Source organism: Hyaena hyaena, unplaced genomic scaffold (assembly GCF_003009895.1).
Source record: "Hyaena hyaena isolate Hyena2069 unplaced genomic scaffold, ASM300989v1 scaffold_288, whole genome shotgun sequence".
In the NCBI taxonomy this organism is placed as follows: domain Eukaryota; kingdom Metazoa; phylum Chordata; class Mammalia; order Carnivora; family Hyaenidae; genus Hyaena; species Hyaena hyaena.
Window position 1 is genome coordinate 49,607 of NW_024080922.1, and position 26,678 is coordinate 76,284.

The following is a 26,678-nucleotide window of genomic DNA, read 5'->3' on the forward strand; positions in this document are numbered from 1 at the left end:
GTGTGGGATAACTGGAACTCTCATAAATGCCAGTGGGAGTGTAAACTAATACAATCACCTCGGAAAACTACCCAGCAACGTCCAACACCAATGATCAATCACATGCATATGACCCAGCGAGTTGGCATTCTGCCAAACAGCCCCACACTGGAAAAACCCAACACCCCCCACAGCTGCATGGATAACTAAGTCCTAGTATATTACACGCTGGGATATTACACCACAAGGGAACAGCAACTCCTGCAACAAGCGGTCTGGACACCCCAGGTATAATAACACTGCACAAAATAAGCCAGACACATAAGATTACATGCAACAGGATTCCATTTATATGAGGCTGAAATCGGGCAGAACCAACCTGGCCATGTGACCAACTTAGAACTTTCTCTCCTTTAAATTGCTTAACCCAAAGGTTCTCCAAAGGTTCCCCCTTTAAAAACAACTTCCCAAGGTGATTCTCTGATTCATTCTTGCTAGGCTGGCCTTCTGCCTCAACTATTTCCAGGTTGGAGTTTCTTCAAGGGAACCTGTATTTATTACTCAATCAGATACCTGCTTTGAGACAGAGAGTGCGCTGAAGTTCAAGCCATGTCTTTGTGCCAAAAAATACACCTTCTCCACTTGGTTTGATTTCCAGAAGAGTGTTTAACAGAAATCTCAAGAACCAAATGGGAGGAGAGAAGATTAAGGAAAAGACAACAATAAGCCAAAGAATCCCAAAAAAGGCAAAGGGTGGGGTGGTCACAGAGGAAGTCTCCTAGAGCATGCTCCAAAAGTGTCCTGGCCCAGGCTCCTGTCTAAGTGAAAACTGAAAGCTCATGCCCTTATACAATAAGGAACCGATGTGCTGAGTATAATTCAAAAACAACCCAGGTTTCATTGCTGTTTTTAAACATTGGCATTTAAAAGAATTTAAGGGAAGGGGCGCCTGGGTGGCTTAGTCAGCTGAGTAGTCTGACTTGGGCTCAGGTCATGATCTCATAGTCCATGAGTTCAAGTCCCGTATCGGGCTCTGTGCTGACAGCTCAGAGCCTGGAGCCTGCTTCCGATTCTGTGTCTCCCTCTCTCTCTCTGCCCTTTCCCCACTCATGCTTGGTCTCTCTCTCTGTCTCAAAAATAAATAACAACACTAAAAAAACCCCACCTTTTTAAAAAAGAATTTAAGGGAAAGCAAGCAGCTCGTTAGCGTGACTTACCTTGATGTGGTTGCCCCTCCAATCAACAATGGAATCTTTATAGCCAACCTCTCCATTTCCTTGGCAACAAAAATCATTTCATCCAGGGAAGGAGTGATGAGTCCTGACAAGCCAATTATATCTAGTATTTCAAAAAAGAAGAAAGGACAGTGAGAAGGAAGAGGAGAGAAAAAGCAGAGAAGTATAGAAGACTCATTTTAGCAGCTTTGTAATAAAGACCATAAGACCTAACATCAACTCCCCATTTCTTTCTTTTTTTTTTCTTTTTCTTTTTTTTTTTATTTCTAGGAGAGAGAGAGAGAGACAGCGTGAGCAGGGGAGGGTCAGAGAGAGAGGGAGTCACAGACTGAAACAGGCTCCGGGCTCTGAGCTGGCAGTCAGCACAGAGCCCGACGCGGGGCCCGAACCCACGAACCGCGAGATCATGACCTAAGCGAAAGTCGGACGCTTAACCGACTAAGCCACCCAGGCGCCCCATCAACTCCCCATTTCTAATTCTAAAACATCTTTTCTGATTGGGGAGTTTCACTTTGTTTGCTTTAGATAATATATGGGATTTGTAACTTAAAGTTGCAACAACGTACTTGCCACAATTGGGGGAAGCCATGCAAATAAAACACATTGTTCATGACTTCCAGAACTTGAACATACCAGTATCTGAAGAAACATAAAAACGACACCAAAAAAAAAAAAAAATCTAACGCAACCCTGTAATAAGAAACCTGTTTCATTCCCCATCTTCTGAGCTGCATGGAGTTTCAAAGTCGTCTATTCACCGATTCAACCCCTACCATCAAGGACAATGAAAACAGCTCCCTCACAGGAGGAGCTAGAGCTGGCACCTGTCAGAACGGGCTGGGGCGTCACCACTCACTGACGGACAGACATGGGGGAAAGGACACTCGGAGGGCCCAAAGTCTGTAGCACAGTACCTGCTTTGTGGTCAAGAGCAGCTTTCAGTATCTTGTCGCAGGGAGTCATGACCCCTAAATCAATAACTCTGAGGGACAGAAATGAGGTGAGAAAATTGATGAGAACCCACAGAGACAAAGCCTTACTTAGCCATCAAATACTCCTCTAATATAAATTGGAATCACAGTGACTTGCTAAGGATTGACAATCACAACTATAACCACCATTTATTAGGTACTTACCACATGCCAGGCGCTAAGCTGAGATTTTTAAAACAGCTTTACTGACACTGAATTCACACAGTATAAAATTCACCCATTCAAGATATATGATTCGATTATTTTTGGCATACTATGTTATTATTTTTTTAAGTTTATTTCTATTAACAGAGAGAGAGAGAGAGAACAAGTAGGTGAGGGGCACAGAGAAGGAGATAGAATCCCAAGCGAGCCCCGCACCATCAATGTAGAGCCCGAGGCGGAGCCTGAACTCACGAACCATGAGATCCTGACCTGAGCTGAGATCAAGAGTCAGATGCTTAACCAACTGAGCCACCCAGGCATCCCTACATTATTCTTTTTTTAAGCTCTGGTAAAATACACAAAATACCATGTGCCCTTCTAACCATTAAGCTTAAAATTCAGTGGCACTAATTAGAGCCAGTCAGTGTTGTGCAACCATAACCACTATTTATTTTTAATACTCAGTCGTCACCGCAAATAGAAACTCTAATCATTCAGCAACAGTTCCCCATTCCCCTCAGTTGTCTTTCTGAATCTGCCTATTGTAGACATTTGTGTAAGTGAACTCATATATCATTTGTCCTTATATTTGGCTTATTTCACTTATCACGATGGATACACGCATTCTATTTGTTCTGTCAGTGGACACGTGGCCGTCTCCACCATGTAAGCTTTCTGCATAAGCAATCTCATTTCACCTTCAAAGTGGCCCATGAGGCAAGCACCACTATGGGCCCCATTTTACTAAAGAAGGGCCCAGAGATGTTAAGTAACTTGTTCAGTCACACAACTAATTAGCAGCAGATTTGGGACATGAACCACGCACGATCTGACACCAACACCCATTCTCTTGGCCATTGAGGCCGATAAAAACGCTGGGCAAGCTCACTCAGTAAAAGTTAACATCTACTGGACAGGAGAGACTAGCTGGAAGCCAGTATGAAGGATAATCAGGAAGAGGTCAGTTCCTGCCCACGGAAAGCGGACGATAAGACAATCTGGTTACTGAGCCACGCGAGAGGGAGACGGAACCAGAGAGAGGATCACTGAGGGAGACAGGGTGAGAGACTCAAAGGAAAAGCTGACCCAGGGAACTGGGGACCACACACAAGAAAGAGGGCAGGCACAGAGCAGAGGATGCAAGGGCTGCTCTGTGGGACAGAGTAAGACTGGAGGAGGTCTTCAATTCATAGAAGAGGCAGCTTTCTGAACGCAGAGGATTCCTGCCCTGGACAATGTTCCACGTACGACTCCTCTGTTTGAGATTTAGAAAGTACCCATCATGGCGGTCATTTTTACAACTTAATTTCATCATGTGTATGCATTTCACAGCATGATTTCCACCTCTTTCATATTGTCAACAATTAAAATAGGCAAAATAATTTGGGGCACCTGGGTGGCTCGGTTGGTTAAGCAGCCAACTTCAGCTCAGGGCATGATCTCAGAGTTCATGGGTTCGAGCCCCGCATCGGGCTTCGTGCTGACAGCTCAGAGCCTGCTTTGGATTCTGTGTCTCCCTCTCTCTCTGCCCCTCCCCTGCTTGCTCTGTCTCTCTCAAAAAAAAAATAAAACAAAACAAACAAAACCCACAAACATTTAAAAAAAAATAAATAGGCAAAATAATTTTCAAAAAATCAATCAACTACTACTTGACACACCATCATCTGGTGAGAGAGGGTAGCTGACAGGAAGGAGTCCCATTTCTCATTTATGTAACGTTTTATACTCACTTTTTAGCTTGCTTCCATTATTACTTAAAATTTAAAAAAATAAATAAAACCCAGCCCATACAGAATCCTCATTAAAAAGCAGACAATTTCAAATCATCGATAACTATATTCAGCTTTGTCGGCACTAACCAGGCAGAGAGTGAATGCTGTGGGTTTTACTGATGTGGGAGGGAAGGTCCCAAGCACAGTGAGATGACGCCACATTTTGGTTTTCAGCATATTGGGAAACGGCTGGTAACTGCATCTTTTGTTAAAGTAGGACCAAATATAGACTGTTGCATACAAAATTAAGCACAATAGTATACTGCTTTTAAATCAAGACAAGAAGGCATACATTTGAAAGCTGACTGCTCAACGTCATATGTTATTTTCAAAATTCAATTACAAATCATCAGTCGGATGGCGAGAATCCACTTGCTCTTGTTCCTTTCTCTTGTTTTGAGCAGTATGTCCTTCGGGAACATCTTATGCATGCTGGCTTTGTTTGAGGACAGTAAGGAGGCCTTGTGGCTGGACAGAAATGCGGGAAGGAGGGGACTATAGGCACAGAGGTCAGAGAGGGCATCTTAAAGGGTGGTAACTAGTGCAATTTTCAAAATAGTAGGTTTGAAATTTCTTTAGATATCCAAATGAAGCTCTCAGGTGGTCAACTGGATACGTGAGTCGGGTTTTGGTGAGGGGTCCATGCTGGAGACAGAACCTGGCACCTGGCACCAAATGATGGTGTTAAAAAGTCATGAGACTAGAGGAGAAAAGTCCTTCGTGGGGCCTTGTTGGCCTGGGTGTGCCCCCTGGGAATTCTTCAGAACTGCAGAGGCTCAGGTCCAGACCTACTTTCCTCAGGTCTGACTTTTAACAAGACTCCCAAGGGAAGGGAAGGCACATGATGTCCTGAGAAGCACCACCCTGGGTAACAGGACAGAGAAGAGGTCTAAAGCCTGAGCCCTGGAGTATTCCCCTATTTAGGGGTCGCACAGAGAAGGAGAAATCAGGAAAAGACAGAGAAAACCTATGGTGAGTGAGGAAAGAAGAGGTCTAAGAACAATGGGTTAGGCAACTGGGACACAAGTTCAACTTCCAATTTATTAGCCTGTCTTAAGAATATTGGGAAACAAACGCATCATTCATCAGGGGAGAACTTTCATGCACAGAGAGTAATATTTACAGCACTGAGATGCATGAAGGTGGTTGCTCACCACCAGGGATAAGCAACCCGGATGGAGGCCGCTCCCACCCCCACCCTCAAGGGAAAAGGGATTCCACACACACCTGAGCTGAGAAAGTATTGGCAGGTTTGGAATTTGAATACAGTGTGACATTTGTGGCATGTTGAGGGAAGCCATCTAAACCAATGTTAGAAGCATCCCTAGAGGGAGATACCTAGGCTGAATTTGAAAAAAGTAGGTATTAGCTGGATGAAGGAAAAAAGACTGTAGTCCACACAGATATTGGCACTAAAGGTCCAGAATGATGAACCACCCAGCCCTGGGGAACTTTAGCTGAAGCAAAGGACCTGAAGCCTGGGTGGTAGCGGGGGTGGAACAGGGAAGGGGGCCTTCTATGGCTGCCGCCATTCTTCCCATCATCCCTTTCCACTGTCCTTCCTCTTTACTGCAACTTCCTGTTTCCCCCACCTAAATCTCCATTTCCCTTTATTTTCCCCTGGTTTCTTCACTTGGAGCCATGTACTCCATGTCCTCAGGCCTCTTCCGATCCACATTCTTATATTATGCCACAGGATAGACTAAAGAGAATTTAAAAATCTATGTTATGGGAAAACGATTTTAAAAATCATCTTTCTAAAGTGTTTACAACAGAGCTTTAAATGCAAGCATTTAATTTGAGCTTTTAATTCAGAAATAAAAGCTGCACTCGATGCTTTAGCAAAGGTATCCAATACTACATGAGAATACATACAATACTATAATAAAGTCCATTTTACTTTCTAGAAGTATTCTAGATATTCTCTAGAAAAATTAAAAAGGAAAATCAAAGCCTTGCACCTGCACCCATTCATAGTGCATCATATTTGGGGTCTCGTGTAGGGAAGTGAACAGAGATGGCATTTATCTCTGATCCTGCAATTCACACATGCTACCACCAGATGGAAGTACCCAACCACACTGCAGTCCCCCACCAAAGTCTGATTTGTGGTTAAGTGGTGCTGACAGAATCTGTTTCCATTTCTCCTTTTTAAAAAATTAAAAAAAATAAATTCTGGAAAGTCCTCCTTTCAAATATAACAAGTTGGGAAGAGGAACTGAATAGGTATTTTTCCAAAGGAGACATCTGAAGGACCAACAATGTTTATCAGAAGATGCTCAGTATCACTCATCTTCAGGAAAATGCCAATCGAACCCATAATGAGATTATTACCTCACACCTGTTAGAATGGCTGTTCTCAGAAAGCCGAGGGGTAACAAGCATTGGCCAGGATGTGGAGAAAATGTTCTCACCACAATAAAAAAGAAATGATAACTATATGAAGCGAAGGTGGTGTTGGCTAACACTATGGTGGTAATCATAGTGCAATATGCAAGTGTACCAAATCAATACATTGTACACCTTAAACTGATACAATATTATAGGTCAATTACACCTCAATAAGCCAGGAAAACTATATAATACCCCTCCCCCATATATATATGGTTGAAAGTCTTTGAATAATTATCAGGTGAGTATGTGTGGTGCATAGGACAGACTGGACTAGTTTGCCCTTGACTTAGATACAGTCTTCTTTTTCACCCAACTGAACACTATGACATTATTCAGTTTGAAACTATTTCATTTACAGCCATCTGTTTATTGCTTAATTTTTACTCATATTAGACAGTTAGATTAGCAACCACTGGTTAAATATAAATAGGCCTCTGTTATTATTATCTGTTTCACCAGATCCATATTTTTAAAATACTAGATATAAGATATCTAATTTTATTTTTTTAAATTTTTTAACATTTATTTATTTTTGAGAGACAGACTGAGATAGAGCACGATCAGGGGAGGGACAGAGAGAGGGGGGGCCACAGTATCCAAAGCAGGCTCCAGGTTCTTAGCTTGTCAGCACAGAGCCCAACATGCGGTTCAGACTCACGAACCACGATATCATAACCTGAGCCAAAGTTGGACACTTAACCAACTGAGCCACTCAGGCACCCCAATATAATTTTAAATTAAACCTAATTTTAAATTTTCTACTGACATATCCTTTTTCTCACACAATTAAACAGTGTGCATTACCTGTGTTTACAGTGTGCATATACCTGTGCATTACCAGTGTGCATTTTTTTTAATGTTTATTTTGAAAGAGAGCGCACAAGCAGGAGAGGGGCAGTGAGAGAGGGAGAGACAGAATCCCAAGCAGGCTCCATGCTGTCAGTGCAGAGCCCAATGCAGGGCTTGAACCCACGAACGATGAGATCATGACCTGAGCTGAAATCAAGAGTCAGACTCTCAACTGGATGAGCCACCCTGATGCTCCCACACTTTCTTTTTATATAATAATTATTAAGGAGCATATCTAAAATCCATTTTCATGTAATATCTGATCAAAAAACATTTTTCAATATTTTAAATTACTTAAGAGGAACTTAACTAGAATATTAATATTAAATATTACAGTTAAAGTTGTTTAACTTTATACTCAATGGTGGAAGATAAAATGACAGCACACAGAGTCTTGAGACTTTTGGAATCAGAAGCCGAGTATATGGCTTGCCACTTGCTGATTTTGCTAATTCTGTGACCATGAAGAAACCCCTTAACTTCTCTAAGCCTCAGTTTCCTCAGCTGTAAAATGTGAAAGACAGTAAATGAAGCAGGCAAAGCAGGATCAAAACCCTAAGAAGGAAGGATAAAAGAAAAGAAAGAAAAAGAAAAACATCAGGAAAAGACAGAAAACAGAAAAATCAGTGATATAAAAGCACTAGCTCATTTGTGAAGTGGTAAACAAATGTTAGGTATTAGTAGTCTTGTAGTGGATCTATCTCTTAGGTCTATTCAAATTCTTAAATTTATATGTTCTACTAGATCACAGAATCTAATGCATCATCCCCATAAAAATGTTCTTTGTCAGGACAGAACAATCACCTTTAGTCCTCCTGACTTCTTTTTTCTTCAAAAAGAAAAATATCCTTACCACCGTGTGAGATTTTCTGCATCAATGACAAAGAGCCAGGAGCTAGAAAGCTGCCTCAGGATTTGAGACTGGACAGTTTGCTAAACTCACTCACCAGCGGGGTGGTTCAGCCCAGATCCAGTCTAGAATCCAGAGGCTCAGCCAAAGTATACATTTAACTACATAAGGTAGAAGTGGGGGTGGCGGGGGGCACCTGCCTACTAGATAATACATAACACTAAACTGACCAGGGGGCCACATGTTAAGAGGCACAAGACCCAGAAGGGTGTCTGTCGTAATAGAAAAGGTTTGCATACTCACTTATGTTTTTGTAAAAGGAGTAATTACAGTTTCAGCAGAAGATGTTTCTCCAGTTAGACTTATGAGCAAAGGGGAGCAGACCTTCAATGCACAGGGCAGAGGACCTGGATGTGCTGGAGGAAAGCTCGAGTTTGATAAGCAGGCTTTCACAGGTGCTGACACTCAGCTGGAGTAGCACCCTGGAGAAATGCCACAGTCCCCCCCGCCACCCCACCCCCGCCTCTTAAAGCATCTTTAACTGGAAGGGAAAACATTCCTAGTGTGATTCTCTTAGCTACTTATCCACTTTCTGAAAATAAAAAATTATAAACTCATGACAATAATATCTCAAGAACTACTACAAGCTGCTATTTTTCAAGTTTCTGGACCATGATTACATTTGTATAGGTACCTGGCTATTAGCCTCATAAACAGTAACTTTCTTGAGTTTCTTAAGAAAAGTCGACTAAATCATCTTGGTATCTCTAGTATAATGTGTGGTGTGTAGCAGACGATCTATAAACATTTATAAGCTAAATTCAATTCTGACCGGGGCGCCTGGGTGGCTTAGTCGGTTAAGCGTCCGACTTTCGCTTGGGTCATGATCTCACGGTTCGTGGGTTCAAGCCCCGCGTCGGGCTCTGTGCTGACTGCCAGCTCAGAGCCTGGAGCNCCTGGGTGGCTTAGTCGGTTAAGCGTCCGACTTTCGCTTGGGTCATGATCTCACGGTTCGTGGGTTCAAGCCCCGCGTCGGGCTCTGTGCTGACTGCCAGCTCAGAGCCTGGAGCCTGTTTCAGTCTGTGACTCCCTCTCTCTCTGACCCTCCCCTGCTCACGCTGTCTCTCTCTCTCTCTCCTAGAAATAAATAAAAAATGTTAAAAAAAAAAATTAAAAAAAAAATGTTTAAAAATAAATAAATAAATAAATTCAATTCTGACTAATTGTGATGAATGCAAATAGAAACAAAAGTCAGGTTTGAAAAGGTGAGACAGGACCAGAGATGTAGATTTCAGGAAGCAAACCCCTTGTCCAAATACTTATTCTATAGCTGAAATCTCATGACAACAACCTCCAATGTATTTACCATTTAAAAAAGAATAAATACATCCCAAGAACAAAATTCCTCATCTGCAGGACTGGGAGAGAGGGCTAAGTGTTTTGACAGTGAGTTGGCAGAAAACAGAAGTGCATGTGAAGACAGAGGCAGAAGTGCCATCCTGACACCGTTCCTCTGTTTCCAGCTTCCTGAGAGCTTCTTGGTTGCATTAAGTTGGCCTCGAGTGCAGAGGTGGTTAACTAAGTAGACAGGAGGGATGGGCTGTTAGGGTTAACTGGACAGCTGGAGAGACCCGTGAGGGACCACAGCTGTGCCACAGGCCTGGCTCTACTCTTCACAGAGCAAAGAGTATGTTGGAAGGCAGTCCGTGACTCAAAGCGACTGTTGGCTGGACATGGACCAGAGAAGGCATTAGTTATATTAGGCTTTGGATCGTAAAGAATATGTTGAAATCTGAGCAAAACATACACTTACTATAGGTCATCAGCTTTCACATGGAAGTAATTTAGTGCTGAATATTTATCCACTATAAAAAGCTACATCAGCAAGAGACTTTACTTCTGTACAACATTCCAAAATCTAGCTGCATCATTTCCGAGAGGCATGCAGAGTCCTGTTCTAAGCAGAGGAAGGAGAGAATTGTACAGTCACAGCCTTCTTATAAAAGCCCATTCAGCCAAAGTCGTATAAGATCTCAGCTGTAAGACTGCCATCAGTTTACTGAGAAGAAAAAGAAGAAAAAGAGAATGTGCTCCAGGCCGCTGACTACGGGCAGGAACCCAGTGTTCCAATAATTAAAGCCGCTAGCCCAAGGTCAATTCTCAAGAAGCCTCTTGTTTGTTCTGACCCTGCCTGAATAGTTTTCACTGTTCCCTTTGTCCTTATCAACCAGATTAACAGGTGACAGACTTACTGATGATTTCATTTGAAAAGGTGTGTTCAATGTAGAAAGTGGGAAAACAGAGTCAGAAACAGAAATTAAAAATAACCTCCAACACCCATGGCCCCTCCCAACCCATACAGAATCATTGCTGCAAATGCTTTTATTTTTAAATTGGAAAGGGGATGAGAGAGGTGGGTCTTAACTCACCTGAAATTGTTGCAGCCAAGGACGACGCCAACTATGTTCTTGCCTATGTCGTGCACGTCCCCCTTCACGGTGGCCAACACGATGGTGCCCTGGTAGGGGTCCTAGGGAGCAAGACAAGCAGCTGAGCACCGGTGTAGCCACTCAGCACAGAGCAACTTAAGTCTCTGGAGCCAGACAGGGGTCGAGACTGCCTCAGAGACAGACCCAGAACCCACACCACGTGCTCTGCATGTACAAAGCTGTGCCCTCGAGCAGTTCAAAGGCGGCCTGCCTAGCGGGGGAGCAAAGGGAGCTTCAAGCACAGGTCCCATCACCTCAAAGAACAGTTTTAAGTTCGAATATAACACATCCCAGTAGCTGAAAAACGGATCTTTAACTGCAAAAACACAGAGAAATATTTATTGTGAGCAGGAAGGGGTGCGAGGGAACAGAGGGAGCAGCTGGTGGACCTCAAACAGCCTATCAGAATCTGAACCACCATCTCAACAGCCTGGCACAGGCCATTTAATTATCTTTGGTTTCTTCAGTACCATCGTCCTATGCCCGGCCAGCAACCTCTCCCTCAGTTAATTAGTTAATTTTAAAAAAGAGGGGCGCCTGGGTGGCTCAGTCGGTTGAGTGTCCGACTTTGGCTCAGGTCCTGATCTCGCGGTTCGTGGGTTCGAGCCCCACGTCGGGCTCTGTGCTGACAGCTGGCTCAGAGCCTGGAGCCTGTTTCAGATTCTGTATCTCCCTCTCTCTCTGACCCTCCCCTGCTCACACTGTCTCTCTCTCAGAAATAAATTAAAAAATTTAAAAAAAAAAAAAAGAAAAGAAAAAGGCACCCAAGGCAAGTGGGAGGTCTGGCAGAGCCATTCAGAAACTCACAAGAATTTAAGGATTCAGAATCCCAGGGCAAAGCTGGTTGAGCTTCTTGGGGAGCTAAACAAGGTCAAAGCTTAATGATTTACTCTGGTGGGACAGCCAACAAGAATTAAATTGGATCAGGGGCACCTGGGTGGCTCAGTCAGCTGAGTGTCCGACTTTGGCTTAAGTCATGATCTCATGGTTCATGGGTTCGAGCCTCGCATCGGGCTCTGCGCTGACAGCTAGCTCAGAGCCTAGAGACTGTTTCAGATTCTGTGTCTCTCCCTCTGACCCTCCCCTGCTCTCTCTCTCTCTCTCTCAGAAATAAATTTTTAAAAAATTAAAAAAAAAAGAATTAAATTGGACCCACAAGCAGAGCCAAGGACGTTACCAGTGTACAGAGAAAACTCAGTCAAGAGGTTCTCCAAAGCCAAACATTACTCAGTCACCTCAGGGGAGGGATCCATCTCCCTAGCTACAGTGTCTAGCACAGTACCTGGCACATAGTAGGAACTTTGAAAATGGTCAATAGATGAACAAACTGGTTTTGTTTTGAAATCATGGGCTCTATTTGAAAACCTACGTTCATATTAAAAATTCATAAAGCCACATTTAGAGGAAAATCCCAGGGTATACTCGGTAAAAGATCACTGCTCTATTTTATCGTCAATGACAGGCACAGCCAACCCCCATGGTCCCTGCCCCACCCCAGTAACAGTCTTTGAGACCAATTCCTCACGGGGCCCACCGGCCTGGACAAAATGACTTGCCTCTTCCTCTTCTGTGCCAGCATGCATTTTATTTTCTTCTCTTTCTTTTTCCATGAAAGGAATAAGGTGGCCAACAGCCTTCTTCATGACTCGAGCTGACTTTATAACCTAGGAAAAATACACAGAGTCCAGCATCATTTACCAAAGCACCTGAATGGTTGCTAAAAGCCCCTCATGAAATCTTAGCATAAACTAAGAACACAAGCTCTGGCCTCGGGTCAGCCACACTGGAGTCTGCTTTTGACAGAAGACAGGATCAGGAATGAGTTCCCTGTGGGGAAAGACAATGAATGAGGCACAGAAGGAAAACAAGGCTAGGAGCCGAACCTCTGCACACTGCTGTTTCTTAGCCTAGAAGGCTGCCCATCGCTTCTCCAAGTTCTGTGCACCCATTTCCACCAGAGCCCCTTCTCAGCCTTCTCACCTCGATCCCCAGCACTACAATTTACTTATAATTAAAGGCTTATGCTTAACGAAGAAAGGGGCCTTTTACAAAATTCATCAACATATGCTAAAATTCAAGGGTGGGAATACCATGCAGGGTCTCCAAGTAAATTCTCAGTGCAGAAACCCAGCAGACACCATTAGCCAAATGATCAAAGTTAATATAACCAGTCATGAGACATAGCAACATTCCTGGCCTCCTGATATGAGCCGCTGAGAAGGGCACAGCATCACTCTTATGCTTGCCAAAAATGAGCAAACATGAGACAAACCCACACTGAGGGGCAGTCTACAAAAAAAACTGAGCTACACTCTTCAAAAGTCAAGGTCACAAAGGAAGACTGAGGAGCTGTTAGAGAGGCCAGGATAAAAGCAATGTGGGATTCTGGAATAAAAAGAAAACAATAGTGGGAAAACTGGTGACACCTGGGGTGCCTGGGTGGCTCGGTTAAGCATCTGACTTCAGCTTAGATCACGATCTCGCAGTTCATGAGTTTGGGCCCCAGGTCGGGCTCTATGCTGACAGCTCAGAGCCTGGAGCCTGCTTCAGATTCTGTGTCTCCTTCTCTCTCTGCCCTGCTCCCATCTGTGCTCTGCCTCTCTCTCTCTCAAAAATAAATAAACATTTTAAAAAACCTGGTTAAATCTGAGTAAGGTCTTTATTTAATGGCATAACACCAATGTTAACTGCACTAAAGTCAAGGAAAAATGTTAACATTTGGGGAGGAAGCTGGGGAAGGGATATACAAGGCGTTTTTCAAACTACATTTGCAGTTTGTCTACATGTCTAACGTCATCTCCAAAATGCAAAGTTAAAAGTCAACATCAAGAGAAACAAAGACTGAGGAGCTGTCACAGGCTGGAGGAGATGAAGATAGGACAACAAATCGTTCCTCATCTCCAGGGATGGTAGTTTCGCTGGTGCACATGTTAACATTTCCACATAGTATCCTCTACAAACATGCACTTCATTGTATGTTAATTATACAACAAAAAAGCTGTTAGAAAAAGGGTGAATGTTATGAAAGAAAGTGGGCATTCAGTTAAATACAGAAAGAGTAATTAACAAAACAAAAACAGGGCCTTGTTCTGTATGGCTCGCAGCCCCAACCCTGATGGCCCCACATATATTTGCTGACTGATAACGTTAGTAGCTCCTGTAAATCAAAATAAGAGTTCTGGTTTTCTCAAAACGTAAAATTTAACACTTATCTCTATTCTAAAAGCATCCTTAAAGATGAACACTGGCTGGTCAAATCAAATGCTAATACTATTAACTTTACGTGAAGCTGGGGTTTTGTTTTCACTTTGGGGAAGAGCAGATAGGTGTTGGGGGTAAGATGTGGCATCCCTCCCTGTCAGAAAGCTAAGAATTTCCAGATGACCTCCAACCTGCACATCACCCCAAAGATGGACCTTCCGGACATTACTCGGAAGTATATTTACAGAAAGAATGACCAGATCTCAGTGCCACGAGCTCTTGTCAAAATTTGAACTTGAGAAATCTACCGAAACTTGCTATTTATTTACTAAAGGACAAAGTCTTTTTCTTTCAATTGTGAAAACTACTCCCATCTTTTGCCAACCTGAGGTAGAAACATTTTTCCAGCTCCAAAAAGGTCACCGACAACTTTCATGCCGTTCATGAGAGGTCCTTCAATTATATTCAGAGGCCGGGGATATTTTTCCTGGTTTAACCTGGCTTCTTCAGTATCCTCAATAATATGTTTTTCAATACCCTATTAAAAAAAAAAAAAAAAAAGGATAAAAATCACATTAAAAACCTACCTAAGGCCAAACAGCCAATAAAGAATGAATCACGGAAAAGCTTATGAGTACAGGTTTTGGAATCAGATTGCGTAGGTTCAAATCCTGGCTCCTATCACCAATCTAAGCAATTTATCAAGGCTCAGTTTCCTAAATGGTCACAGAGTACCTGCCTCGTGTGGTTATTTTTAAGGATTAAATGAAATAACCTAGTGCTCAGCTGGCTTTATTGATACAAGGTAAGCGCTCCATGGAAGTATGCAATGGTGAGTTACCAGTGAAAGAAGGAATACTAGTAAGTAAAGTCCAAATTCATCATAAAATACACTGTGTATCCTGGTGGTTTAGCAGATTACACATTACTAAAGATCTCCTGTGGAATCTGCGTGTTCTGTCACGGCAAAGCTCTGGGCTGGGGAGGAATGACAATGGGCAGGACCCTGAGGCGAAGTTCAAACTTGTGAAGCCTCTCCTGACTCATCCAGCCCTCACTGATGAAGCCTTCATCCTAGGTGTCCCCAGTTCAAGGTCCCCTGGATGTGGCTCAGTGATTCCACAACCTGAAACATATGAACCTCAAAAGTTTCAAAAAGTTGAAAGTTAAATTCGAGAGCCAAAAAGAGAACTCGAAAGTTCTCCAGACTCACAAATGAGGACACTGAAGCCAAGACTAAGTTGTCTGAAATTCAAATTATCAGCAGAAGATCCAGGACTTTCTTGTTGATCAAATGACAGCAACTTGGCCTAGAACAGCTTTTCTTGACCTTGGCACTACGGACATTTTGGGCTGAATAGTTCTCTGTCATGTGGGCCCGTCCTGTGCACTAGAGGAGGTTTACAGCATCTCTGGCCACTGGATGCCAGTAACACCTCACCCCCTACTGTGACAACCAAAACTATCTCTAGACACTGCCAAGTGTGCTAAAGGGGAGGGAAGGTGGTCCTTAGAATCTCCCCGCCAACAACCACCACAAGGTGCCACCAGCCCGCCTGTTCACACTCACCCGGTGCTCCCACAGCTCACCTTCACAAGGGCATACTCGAGGCGCTCTTCAATGGGGCCATTCCTCCACTCGTCAGTCTGGATAACTTTCTTCCCTCCTTTGCCATGAGTCTGAGTTGAAATTAGGACAGAGAGTGGTTACGACAGGCCCTCAGTGTTCGGTAGCAGCAAAAAAACTATGCCTTATTCTTCTTTTACACTGCTGGCGCCTAGCTGAGTGTCCAGCATGAATTAAGATCTCATTTAACGTTTGAGGGAAGGACGGAGACAAGGAGAGGTGTTTTAGGATTTCAGCTTGTGTTAGAAGGACAAAGTAAGGCTCCATTCTTTGTTTCCTAAAAGATGGCAAGTTCAAACAAAGGATAGCCAGGCAGAAAGAAAAGCTGTTCCCACATGTATTGGGCCTCCAAAGGCCTCCACAAGGAGCATCACTACCCACAAATACGTGCAGAGGCCATGATGTGCCGAGTCTGACAGCATCCCGGACGCAGGAACATCCAAGGGGTGCAAGACACGGCACACGCTCTCAGGACCTCGCTACATCCTAAGGGGGCAGAGGGGGAGTCACCAGAGCAAGCACGTGCCAGGGGCCAAGTGAGAAGATGATCCAGACAACTATGTGCCACAAACGAGACCCAGAGCTTTGAGGAGTGAGTTGTCACCACAAACCCCAGGGAGAGACACTTCAAAGAAATGAGCAGATTCAGCAAAGGGACGAAAAGTGCAATAACCATGGTCCAAAAGGTGAACTGCACGGCCTTATCTGTTTTCGCCATCTCACCTGGTGGCATCAGTTACCCAAACCAAAAATCTAAGTATCATTCTTGAATATTCATCCCTTCCTCTCTTTAGGTCACTCACCAAGCCCTCAAAATTTCTCCCTGCCGCACTTCCACACGTCCACAGTCCGAGCTGGTCTCTGCAGCCCACAGTCAACCCGTCCCCAGTGCAACTTTGGCACTGGAAACAGAGGGGCCTGTCCCAAATACAAATCACAAACCACTCTGACATGAAAAAATTCACTGCAAGTGTCCTATTCCTCCTGGGATGTATTCCTTTTCTAGGCCAAGGCCCTGTTTCCAAGGCCCTGCTATGGGCCATGCAATGCGCCCGTCCCGCTTTCTCCCGTGGCTGCACCCTGTACGTGCCCAGTGAGCCCAAGCACTGCAGCTCCTCACACTCCCCTCATCTCTCTCGCCCCTGAGCCTTCACAGTCATTCATCCATCACGCATTCACTCAGCACCTCTTACAGGTCTGGGCCAGCCCCGCTGGGACCACCAGCACTGCACGCCAACACCAAATCCTCGCCCAGCTAACTCCTCTCTTGCTTCCAGGCCTCCTCTGACCCTGGCTCTGGGAACACCTTCGGGTTCAGTGTCACCACCATGCATTCTCACAGCACCCCGCACTCACCTTGCAGGATTACAACCATGCTGTGCCTTTCTCTGTGTCTCAGCAGAGCACAGCTCTTTTACTAGTTAGGTCCTCCATGCTGAGTGAAGTACACAGCACAGAATAAGAGTTCGGTAAATATTGGCTGAGTGGTTTAACACTGAGCAAAACCAGATTTTCTGTAGCAATGCTTATGCAGGAAAGTAGAGGCCAAGTCACAGAGCACCAGAAATCCATGCAATGGAGCCTAGATTTAACCTTACAGGCAACTGTGGGGTGGGGGCATGGGGTGGCGGTGCAGGACAAAATTCAAAGTTCTGAAGCTGCAGAGTAAGGAAGCAGTATTTTTAAGAGAAGCCCAGAAGGGGGAGGAGGTTTAACAGTGCAGGTAAAGGCCTGGACTAGTGCTGGTAACAGGAAGGAAAGAGACAAACATGAGGACGCTAGGCGATGGACCACGTGTAAGCAGAGGGGAAGGACCTGGGAGAACCCCAGAACTGCAGGGCTGGGGTGTCACTGCAGTGACGATGGCACAAGGGTTTCCTCACCTACTGGAGAAACTAAAGATGGTGACTTAAAAAGAACAGTGTGCAGCCTGAGTCACGGGAGCTGAGACACGGAAGCAGCCTAAATGTCCACGGGTGGATGGACACACACAGAAAACGTGGCAGAGACATACGAAGCCATACCGTCCCGCCATAAGGAAGGCAAAACCCACAAAACCAGAGCAGTGTGGCACTGCAGAAAGATACAAAAAGAGAAAAGAAAAGGCCCTTCTAAAGCACACATTGACGCCACATGATGCATGTAACACACCATTTGCTCTGAGACAATTCCTGCCAGTGGGGTGGACTTGGGGGAGTGAAAACAGGGCAGTGCACCAAACACTCTGGGAGAAAGGACCTGGTAGGTGCACAGAAACACCACAGTGTGCAGCGCTTACGTGGTGGGGAGGGGTCCATAGAGAACGTGATTACGAACAGCGGCCAGTGAGGACACGGTGAAGGTCAATGAAGATTTCACCAAAGTGTGAGGGCTGCAGGGAATGGAAACTACCGACCTGACGGACGTGCTGCAGCAAATCAGTGCTTCAGGCGAGAGGTACCAATGAAGAGCGGCTATTTCAGAAGCATGACATGACGTGTGATGTTCACCTTGCTTTCCAACTAGTTACTCAACAGGACACTCACCACGATGGAAACACAGAATGCCTCACAGGTGGGACGCACACCAGACGTGCTGTGGAAGTTCGGCACACACAAAACTACCAAGCAGAGTGACCAGTCAGCTGTCATGTCCATCTGGCTGCTCCTCTGGCATTCTAGAGGAGCTTCTGAATCACAGGGTCCCTGTAGTGATCAGTGCCTCATTTCTAGAATCAAGGGGAGTAAACCGCTCAAGGGGAAGACAAAACGGAGGCCACCTCCAATGGCAATGAGGAAGATGAAGGCTAGATGAAGGCTGAAATAACTTTTTTCCCCAGAAAAGTATCAATGATAGTCTCACAATCCAAGGTCATTCCGGAACGACTGTGTTCAGAACAGAGATCCCTTCCAGTCCAAAGGGGCCATGACCTCTATTAGGGTACTGCTTGGTAAGGAAACTCTGCAAAGATCATATGATAGCATGATATCTAGAATTTTCATTACCAAAAATAATTTACTCATCCCAGGTCAGTCTGCACCCAATTAAAAGGATTATTTTTCAATAAACCCATCAACCCCCTCAAAGTGGGATTGGAGAGTTTAGCAAGATCAGAGAGAAGACGCTTTCCACCTGTTCAACAATGTATCACACAGGACTTGGGTGCAGACTGCATCATTTAATAATGAAAAGAGATGATCTTTCTCTTAAAAAGAAAAAAAATCTTCCACCTTTACTTGCCTCTTAATATCACGGCTTCTCATGCTCCATTTGCACTTGTACATCCTGAGAAATCGCTACAGAGCTGGCAACCCCTGGGACTTATTAAAGAATACCTGTTTTGGTTATTAATTCCCTTAATGGTAACAGAAGTCACCTTGAAGGTAGACAGCCTACTTGACAGAGGGGTCAATGGCTTGTAATAAGTCCTTGTGGCTACATTAAGAGGGAGGAAATTTCTAATATGATGGATTGTTAAGCTCTTGCAATTGCTATTAAGAGCTCCCTCAGTTTGGCTGTGCCTCAGGGGCAAAACCTCTTCACAGCTCAGCACGATACACAGAAACAAAACCTTGTAAGCAAACACTAAAACACAGAAAAGTATGACTGACATCAACTACAAAGTCAACAAAATCTTAACTGAGGACAGTCTTACAAATAAGGAGTCCCACCTTTCCTATGTGAAAGGGCTGGCTCATCTGGGCAGTGGAGGAAAAACCGAAACAGCACATCACTGTGTGGGTTAAGAACACTCTGGTATAACGTCATGGTTATAGAAGCTCAGATGCCCTTTTGGCTTCACCGGAACCCCAAGTTACTAATGGCGGGTCCTCCCAGTCGGTGGGAGACAGGCTAAGAAGAAAACTGGATAGTGTTCCACACTCAGGTCTTGATGTCTGAAGACTGTTAAAGGGCTAAGCACTCTGTCTAGATAAGCAGAAACAGTCCTGGGAGTGGGGGGGATCTAGAGACAATTTGTTATGCAATGAGCTGAGAAGCAGGACTTGATTATATTTGCAATAATCAAGGCCAGAGACAGCCTGTCCTCGGACCACGAGAGAAATCAGAACTGTTTTTAAGGAACGGGGAGGAGGAGCATGTGTTCACTGGCACAGAGTCTGAACCCCTTCAGCTCTGCTGAGCCTAAGGCAATTTCAGAAACTTAAATCTTGTCACCTGTAAAGCTGATCAGTCAAGGAGGCAGTGAATCCTGAACCTTCCTAGCCTTCCTCCGGAGCTCTTTAGTCCTCACTCTCCAATACAAGAGGAAAAGTGAGCATCTCTGCCAGAGTTAAATCAGACTTCAACGTGAAAAACATTAACGAGGGAGACAACATGCACGAGAGGATTCTACTACCTTCCTAACACGCTTTGTGAAAACAACCTCCTCCTTTGCCTTCACTTTCGGAAATAAATGAAAGTTTTTTTGAGGTAAAGATCTCATCTTCCTTAGACAGACAGAATTGTAGGAAGTGACACCCAAGACACATGCCTAACGTACCCAGGACTGCCCGACACATAGTAAGGGGAAACAGAAACCGATTTTCAGATTCACTATCATTATTCTCATGCCTATATACCAGAGGGGAAGGGACCGCAAGCCCTGAAGTGCAAGACCCTGCCACAGATGGACCGGACCCTAGTATCAACAGGCACCCAGATGTAAACACGGCACAACAGGAACCCAGCAATAACACAGCCGCACAAGAAAATCCAAAATAGCTAATTTAAATTATGAGGAAGAAAAACATCTCCTAAAATGGAAATATGTTCCCACTACACTGCTGAACAAACAGGTTACCAAAAAGCACCTAGAAGAGAGGACTGTTTTGGTAAAAATGTGTATGAGTGAGTGAGTGTGTGTACACATCAGTGAGTTCATAATCATTTTGAAAATAATCCCAAAACCATGACTAGAAGGTTATAACAAAACGTCAACAGTGGTTAACTTCGGATGTAGGATTCTGAGTGATTTTTATTTTCTTTTGTTTATCTGTATTTTTTAAGTTTTCTGGAATTAACATATGTTACTCCAGTATGAGAAAAAATTAACTTTACCTCATAGGTTTTTTTTTTTTTTTTTTTACAAATATGTCTTTTTTTAATTTTTAAAAAAAATTTTAAAAATATTTTTTTGAGAGAGCACGAATGGGGAAGAGAGACAGAGGGGAAGAGGGAGAGAAAAAGAAAGAGAGAGAATCTCAAGCACAATCCACACTGAGTGCAGAGCCTGACACAGGGCTCGATCCCACGACCCTGGGATCATGACCTGAGCAGAAAGAGCTGGACGCTCAACTGACTGAGCCATCCAGACATCCCGAATTTTACATTTTAAAATGAATGTAAAAAAGCCTAAATTCAGAACACTGAGGCAGCCTACGTATGGCCTTCTACTATTTCCTAACCCTTCACTAAAACACCTTCTCTGGAACTCTCTGTAGAAATTCAGTGACCCAGAACCAGGACTGGATACTTGCTTCTATTCTATGATGAAGGTCTAATAACTGTCAGTGACAAGTTCAAAGGCAGGAAAAGCCATCCGTCAGAACACTTTTCTCTCTACCTGTGCATAGCGTAAGAGCTTCTCAGTGGCCTCAGGGTCTTTATTCCAGATGAGATCTTCACAGAGCTGGAGAAGTTCCTTATGGATGTCATCATAGACGGGGAGGCTTCCAGCATTCACTATCCCCATGTCCATACCAAACTAAGGGCAATACAAAGAAAAAAAAAATGAGGATTTCCAAGGATACTCTAAGTCAGAGGTCAGCAAACGTTTTCTATAGAAAATATTTTAGGTCACGGTCTCTGTCACGACTGCTCAGTTCTGCAACTGTACCATGAAAGCAGCCACAAACGATGTCTAAAGCACGGATAAAACGTTATTCCCAGGAGCTGGCAGTCCGTCCCCCCATCTGCAAATCCCTGCTCTGAGTAAAAGCTGGTTCCAAGTGCAAACGGGTGCTGTACTGTACCTTGATTGCATGGTAAAGGAACACCCCATGCATGGCCTCTCGAATGGCTTCCATTCCACGGAAGGAGAAGGACAGGTTGGAAAGACCTCCACTTACTCTGGCTCCAGGTAATTTTTCCTAGCAAAAAGTTTAAAATGTGAAAAGATTTCCCTATTTTGCCAAAAGTAGCAATCACATCCCTTAAGCTGTATGTATATAAGAGCAGAAAGTAAAACACGTATGAAGTTGAAAGTAATTCAGGGCTGCTTGGAGCTAGACATAGACTAAACCTTACCCTACCATGACACTGAAGAAGCTCTGTTTCATAGACCATCTTTCCTACTACACTCTAATCCCCTAAAGGAAAGTAAAGGATTCTGCTTTATCTGCTTCACCTCTGCAGGGAGCCTGATGGGGCCACAGTACATAGAGAGTGTGCCAGAAAATACTTGCCAAAAAAAATAACAGAGAAAAGAAAGAAACAGAGACATAAAACACAGAGAGAGACAGAGAGTAGTCTGTCATTCGCATGAAGGCTTCTGTAGCCTAAATGAACCAACTCCCTAGTTCACCATAAACTTGGCTCACTATAACAGGATAAAGTGAAACTGAGGTTCCCAGCATACCCAGTGACAGTATCGAGCAGGCGCACGCATGTGGAACAACAGGAACTCCTACCTATGTTGAGTCAAAGTACAGACCAGCTCAAGCACTTAGGGAGACTGCTTGCCTTATCTACTGCTGTGACCCAGCCACCCCACTTGTGGGTGTATGTGCTAAAGAAACCCATGCACATGCGCCCAAGTTACACATATAAGAATGTTCACGGCAGCCCTTATGTGGTCCCAAAACTGGAAACAAGCCAAATGTCTATCAACAGTGAACAGTTGCTTATGGAGCAGTTACACGATAAGGTATTACACGTTACTAAAAATGAACAAAGTATAACTACAACAACATAGATGAATCTTTTAAGTAAGTTTGGGTAACAGAGGCATAAAAATCTTAAGACTCTACTTAAAGTTTATTTATTTTTTGAGAGATAGCATGTGCACGAGCAGGAGAAAAAGAGAGGAAAAGAGAAAATCCCAAGCAGGCTCCTTGCTGTCAGCACAGAGCCTGATGTGAGGCTCCGTCCCACAAACTAGGAGATCATGACCTGAGCTGAAATCAAGAGTCGGACGCTTAACTGATTGAGCCACCCAGAGACCCGAAGATCCTATTTATATTAAGCTCAAAAGTAGGCGAAGCACTGTGTATACAGTCAATTATTTGCAGTAGTTTTGCTCCATAAAGGTGCTGTGAACAATGAATCGGGGAATACGGGAGCCACTGCCCCTAGGGAAAAGTAGAGTTCTATTCCCGTGAGCCTCTGGTCACACAACTGTCATCTACTCGTCAATATATAAACTTGCTTTCTGTCTTTCTGGGTAAAGACATCTTATTTAGCGTACGCCACAGATCAGCTCACGGCCAACAGCACTACAACTCACATCTAAACAAAGCTTAGCTAATTCGAGTATTTTCTCTGTAAGGCACGTCACAGCCTTCCCACACTCAGGAACATTAGACGGCACTGTGGCACTGTACTTGGAAGCCTTTGAAACAGGGAAATGAATGACCAAGAAAATGCTCAAAAATGTGAAAAACATGGCACTTAAATATGGACCATGAAACGGATACTTGTTTGCAGGATGAGAGCTGAAAAAAGCAGCAGAGCGTGACCTTGTTGACCTTGTCTGGGAACATGCTGGGGGTTGGGGACGGCACTTGAATTTTTCACCTCTCTGCACCTGGGGATGTCCGCGAATGACTGCAAAAGTACCATGAGTACTAACTCTGGGGTGATGAATAAATTTTAGCAAGTAGGTAAATTTGCAAATACAAAATCCATTCAGACTGTACTTAAGTGATAAAATTCTAAAGAAAAGCAACAAAGTGGTATCATAAAGTGCAGGATGATGGTTACATCATAAAATTCAGAATGAGAGCATAATCCGAAAGGGAGCACCATGGGAGCCCTAGGCTTGTTCTATTTCAAGCTCTAAGTGAAAGCTACTATGTGCTTCACATTTATTTCTTACACTCTGTACTGTTTATATATCTTCTCCAGTATGTATGTATACTCCACAGTGTAAAACACTTACATGAAAAATAATAAAGGCCCCTACATTTCTGAAAACCAATTTACTACCTAAGAGTAAAATGTCAACATTCCCAGCCAATAAAAAGAAATGTAGCTCAAACCATTCACTGGAGCCGTGCGGTAAATGTGAGTGATGTCGTGGGTAGAAAAGAGAAAACATCCATACTTACTTTAATGATTTTTGTTGCATGGATAAAATTAACAGCGTACAAGTTATGTTCTTCCATCCCAGTACCAATGGTGAGGATATTAGGGTCAAAGATGATGTCATTTGGATTAAAGCCCAGTTTTTTCACAAGTAGATGGTAGGCCCGGATGCACACTCTGATTTTGGCCTCCGTTTCTGTCGCCTGGGGAAAGGAGGAAAAGGCAGAATTTGAGATAGAAAAAGGAAGTGTTATCTATGAAAACAGAAACACATTTCACTTGTCGAAGGCACTTGAGTACCAACGCTTTGGCTTTTCAGATTGTTGTCAGCACAATAGCTACACTGCATCTGTGAAAATCAAATCTTACACACACACACACACACACACACACGGTATATTAATAAATAAGCTTCTTAAAAAATACACACACGTGGTAAAAACTCAAACGTTCCTGAGGAACAAGTTAACAGGTCAGCGTTCCTCCTGTGTTGATCTGCCTGCAGTACCTTAACTCATCACCCAGGCAACACTATCAAAGGTTTCTTGCATCTTCCCACTCCAATATTCCACAAAGATCCAAGGGTTCCCACCTTCTTCTCAACCCCCCACATACTGGCTAATTAACATGTGCCTTAAGTCATAAACGTAAATAAAATCCATATTACTCTTCAGAACAGTGACACTAGAAAGCAAGAAACAGACTCCAGCAAGGCTCAAAACTCCCAGCTGCTGCCCTGCAACCCTGATAGCCAGGGCCCACCTCTCTGGTTTTATTTCCCACTGTCTGCCCCTCATCTACTCCTCTTCCCCCTGCTCCTCTGAAGGTCCGGACACCCACTAAGCTTCTCCTACGTTAGAGCAAAATTCACTGCTTTATTCGCTGCCAGGGACACATGGGGACACGGCCGTGTGCTTCATATCATATACATCCCTGCCCAGATGGCTCCTTCCAGTTAGGCCTTCCTTACCAGCCCCTCCGCCACCCCACCTGTTTCCCCCATCTCCTTCATGACACCTCTTTCTGGAAATTGTATTTATTTGGCAACTGACTGTTCTTATCTGTTATTTATTATTCTCGGTGAGCCAGAATGCCAGCCTTGCTGTATTCCCTTGCTGTGCCTAGAATTGTGCCTGAAGTGCTCAGTGCTGTTTACTGAATCAACACTGCTTTTACTCAAAGCCCTTCTCAACTTTGTGATGGAGACTGACTATCTTCAGACCAAATTTACAACCTCGACACAGGGCTTATTGAACAAATTACATTCTGAGTGATTTTTAATGTTTATTAAAATATTTGTTTATTTTTGAGAGACAGAGCGGGGAAGGGGCAGAGAGAGGGAAAGAATCCCAAGCAGACTCCACACTTTCAGCACAGAGCCCAAGGCAGGGCTCAAACCCACAAATAGTGAGATCATGACCTGAGCCAAAACCAAGAGTCGGACGCTCAACCAAGCCACCAAGGTGCCCCCTTAGTGATTTCTTGTTTAAAAAAATCAAATCTTCTCTGAAAAAATACTAAACACTTGCTATCATGACATTCTAAAAATATAAGCCACACACAATTTTGAACGCATGTACAAAATGTTGCTGAAAAATGGCCAACACCACTGAACTACATGTTGAGTTTACAAGCTACTTTGAGGGAGGACACCCTTGGCTAGATGTGGACACCAAGCGTGTTGAAGAATCAGGTCTTGATCATATACATCCTGACCTCCAGAGAGTGAGCTCTCCAGGTCAGCACATAGATGAGGGTATTTAGGGAGCCCCCACCCTCCAGAAAAAGCATGGTCAGGGAATGACACAAAGAACTCACTCTAGGCTTTCAATAGCTTAACTACTCTGGTATTCTTCGACTGTTCCCTGTGGTTTCCAATCTCTCCCTGCTTCCTGCAGTGGTGGGGTTAGGTTTCACCTCGGCTGGGGCAGTGCCCCCATGATTCCGCAGGACCAAGGGAAAGGGAGACACGAGTGGGCTCTGTGGCTCCACCACTCCAGGCTTTAGGGAAGGTGGCAAACTCTCTTCTTCCTTAATTGGATTTCCTCAACAACTTACTTACTCCTTGAGTTAGAGTGACAAGGTTAAGGTCAAGATGTGGGACCAAGAAAAAGTAGTCAGGAGCAGGCCACCCTGACTACCTTTAATTTTGGACTTTGGTTCACCCTTCACCAGTGAGCCAAATAAGGGTTCTAGCTTCTGGTTCATGGCCCAGCCAAGCTTCCTAGGAGAGAGATGGCATAGGCGTCTGGGGCTACCAGCATGGCCAGTGTCTCTTACAGCCTAGTTTGGTGGGTAGGTCAATGCTCATTTCTATGAGCCACGAATGACACGTGGCCGAGTGTGGCAGGCTGAGGGGGTTATGCGCAGGCCAGCAGGGAAGCCCAGCCATGCGCCAGAAGGCAGCGTTGCAACCAGAACAAGCAGGAGGGTCCTCACAGGACGGGAATTTGTTTTCTGGACCAGAACAGAATCACGCATTCTCAGCCCTGTAAGGATACATCCTTGTCAAACTGCTCCTGTAGCACCTGGAATAGTGCCGTCACATTAACAGACACTCAACTCCTGGCCGTCAAATAAACAAACGAATCTCAGAACAAACAGAGTCCCGGTGTGCAGAACTTTGTCAGGAGCAGGCCGTATCAGGTTAGGTTCACCAGGATTTTCTCTGCCGTTTCTCAGCCCGGGTGAGGAGATGAGCACGCTGGCAAGCCGCAGTCGTGCGGCAGGACCTCATGGATCCAGAAGAGACGTTCAGGGAAAGAACGGAATGTGAGCCTCTCTCTGTTCACAAGGGCTCTGCCCTCTGGTTGTGCACCATCACCTGGAGGACTCCTTGTTTGTTTTCTCACACCTGCACCTCCCCCTAGACCGGTTAGATCAGGACCTTGAGAAGAGACCTAAGCAACATATCTTTAGGAGC

The 26,678-nt window shown here is 44.3% G+C and overlaps 1 protein-coding gene across 1 annotated transcript in view; it reads right to left on the reverse strand.

Annotated features, from left to right (window-relative positions):
* MTR (5-methyltetrahydrofolate-homocysteine methyltransferase) overlaps positions 1 to 26,678 on the reverse strand; it is a 102,525-nt gene that overhangs the window by 20,261 nt on the left and 55,586 nt on the right. Inside the window, exons 16-24 of the mRNA XM_039247166.1 lie at positions 23,779 to 23,958; positions 21,484 to 21,600; positions 21,075 to 21,215; positions 15,496 to 15,585; positions 14,291 to 14,443; positions 12,261 to 12,368; positions 10,645 to 10,745; positions 2,129 to 2,196; positions 1,197 to 1,317 (exon numbers count right to left, since the gene is read on the reverse strand). Coding sequence (XP_039103097.1) covers positions 1,197 to 1,317; positions 2,129 to 2,196; positions 10,645 to 10,745; positions 12,261 to 12,368; positions 14,291 to 14,443; positions 15,496 to 15,585; positions 21,075 to 21,215; positions 21,484 to 21,600; positions 23,779 to 23,958 — 1,079 coding nt within the window. The remainder of the gene's footprint in view (positions 1 to 1,196; positions 1,318 to 2,128; positions 2,197 to 10,644; positions 10,746 to 12,260; positions 12,369 to 14,290; positions 14,444 to 15,495; positions 15,586 to 21,074; positions 21,216 to 21,483; positions 21,601 to 23,778; positions 23,959 to 26,678) is intronic.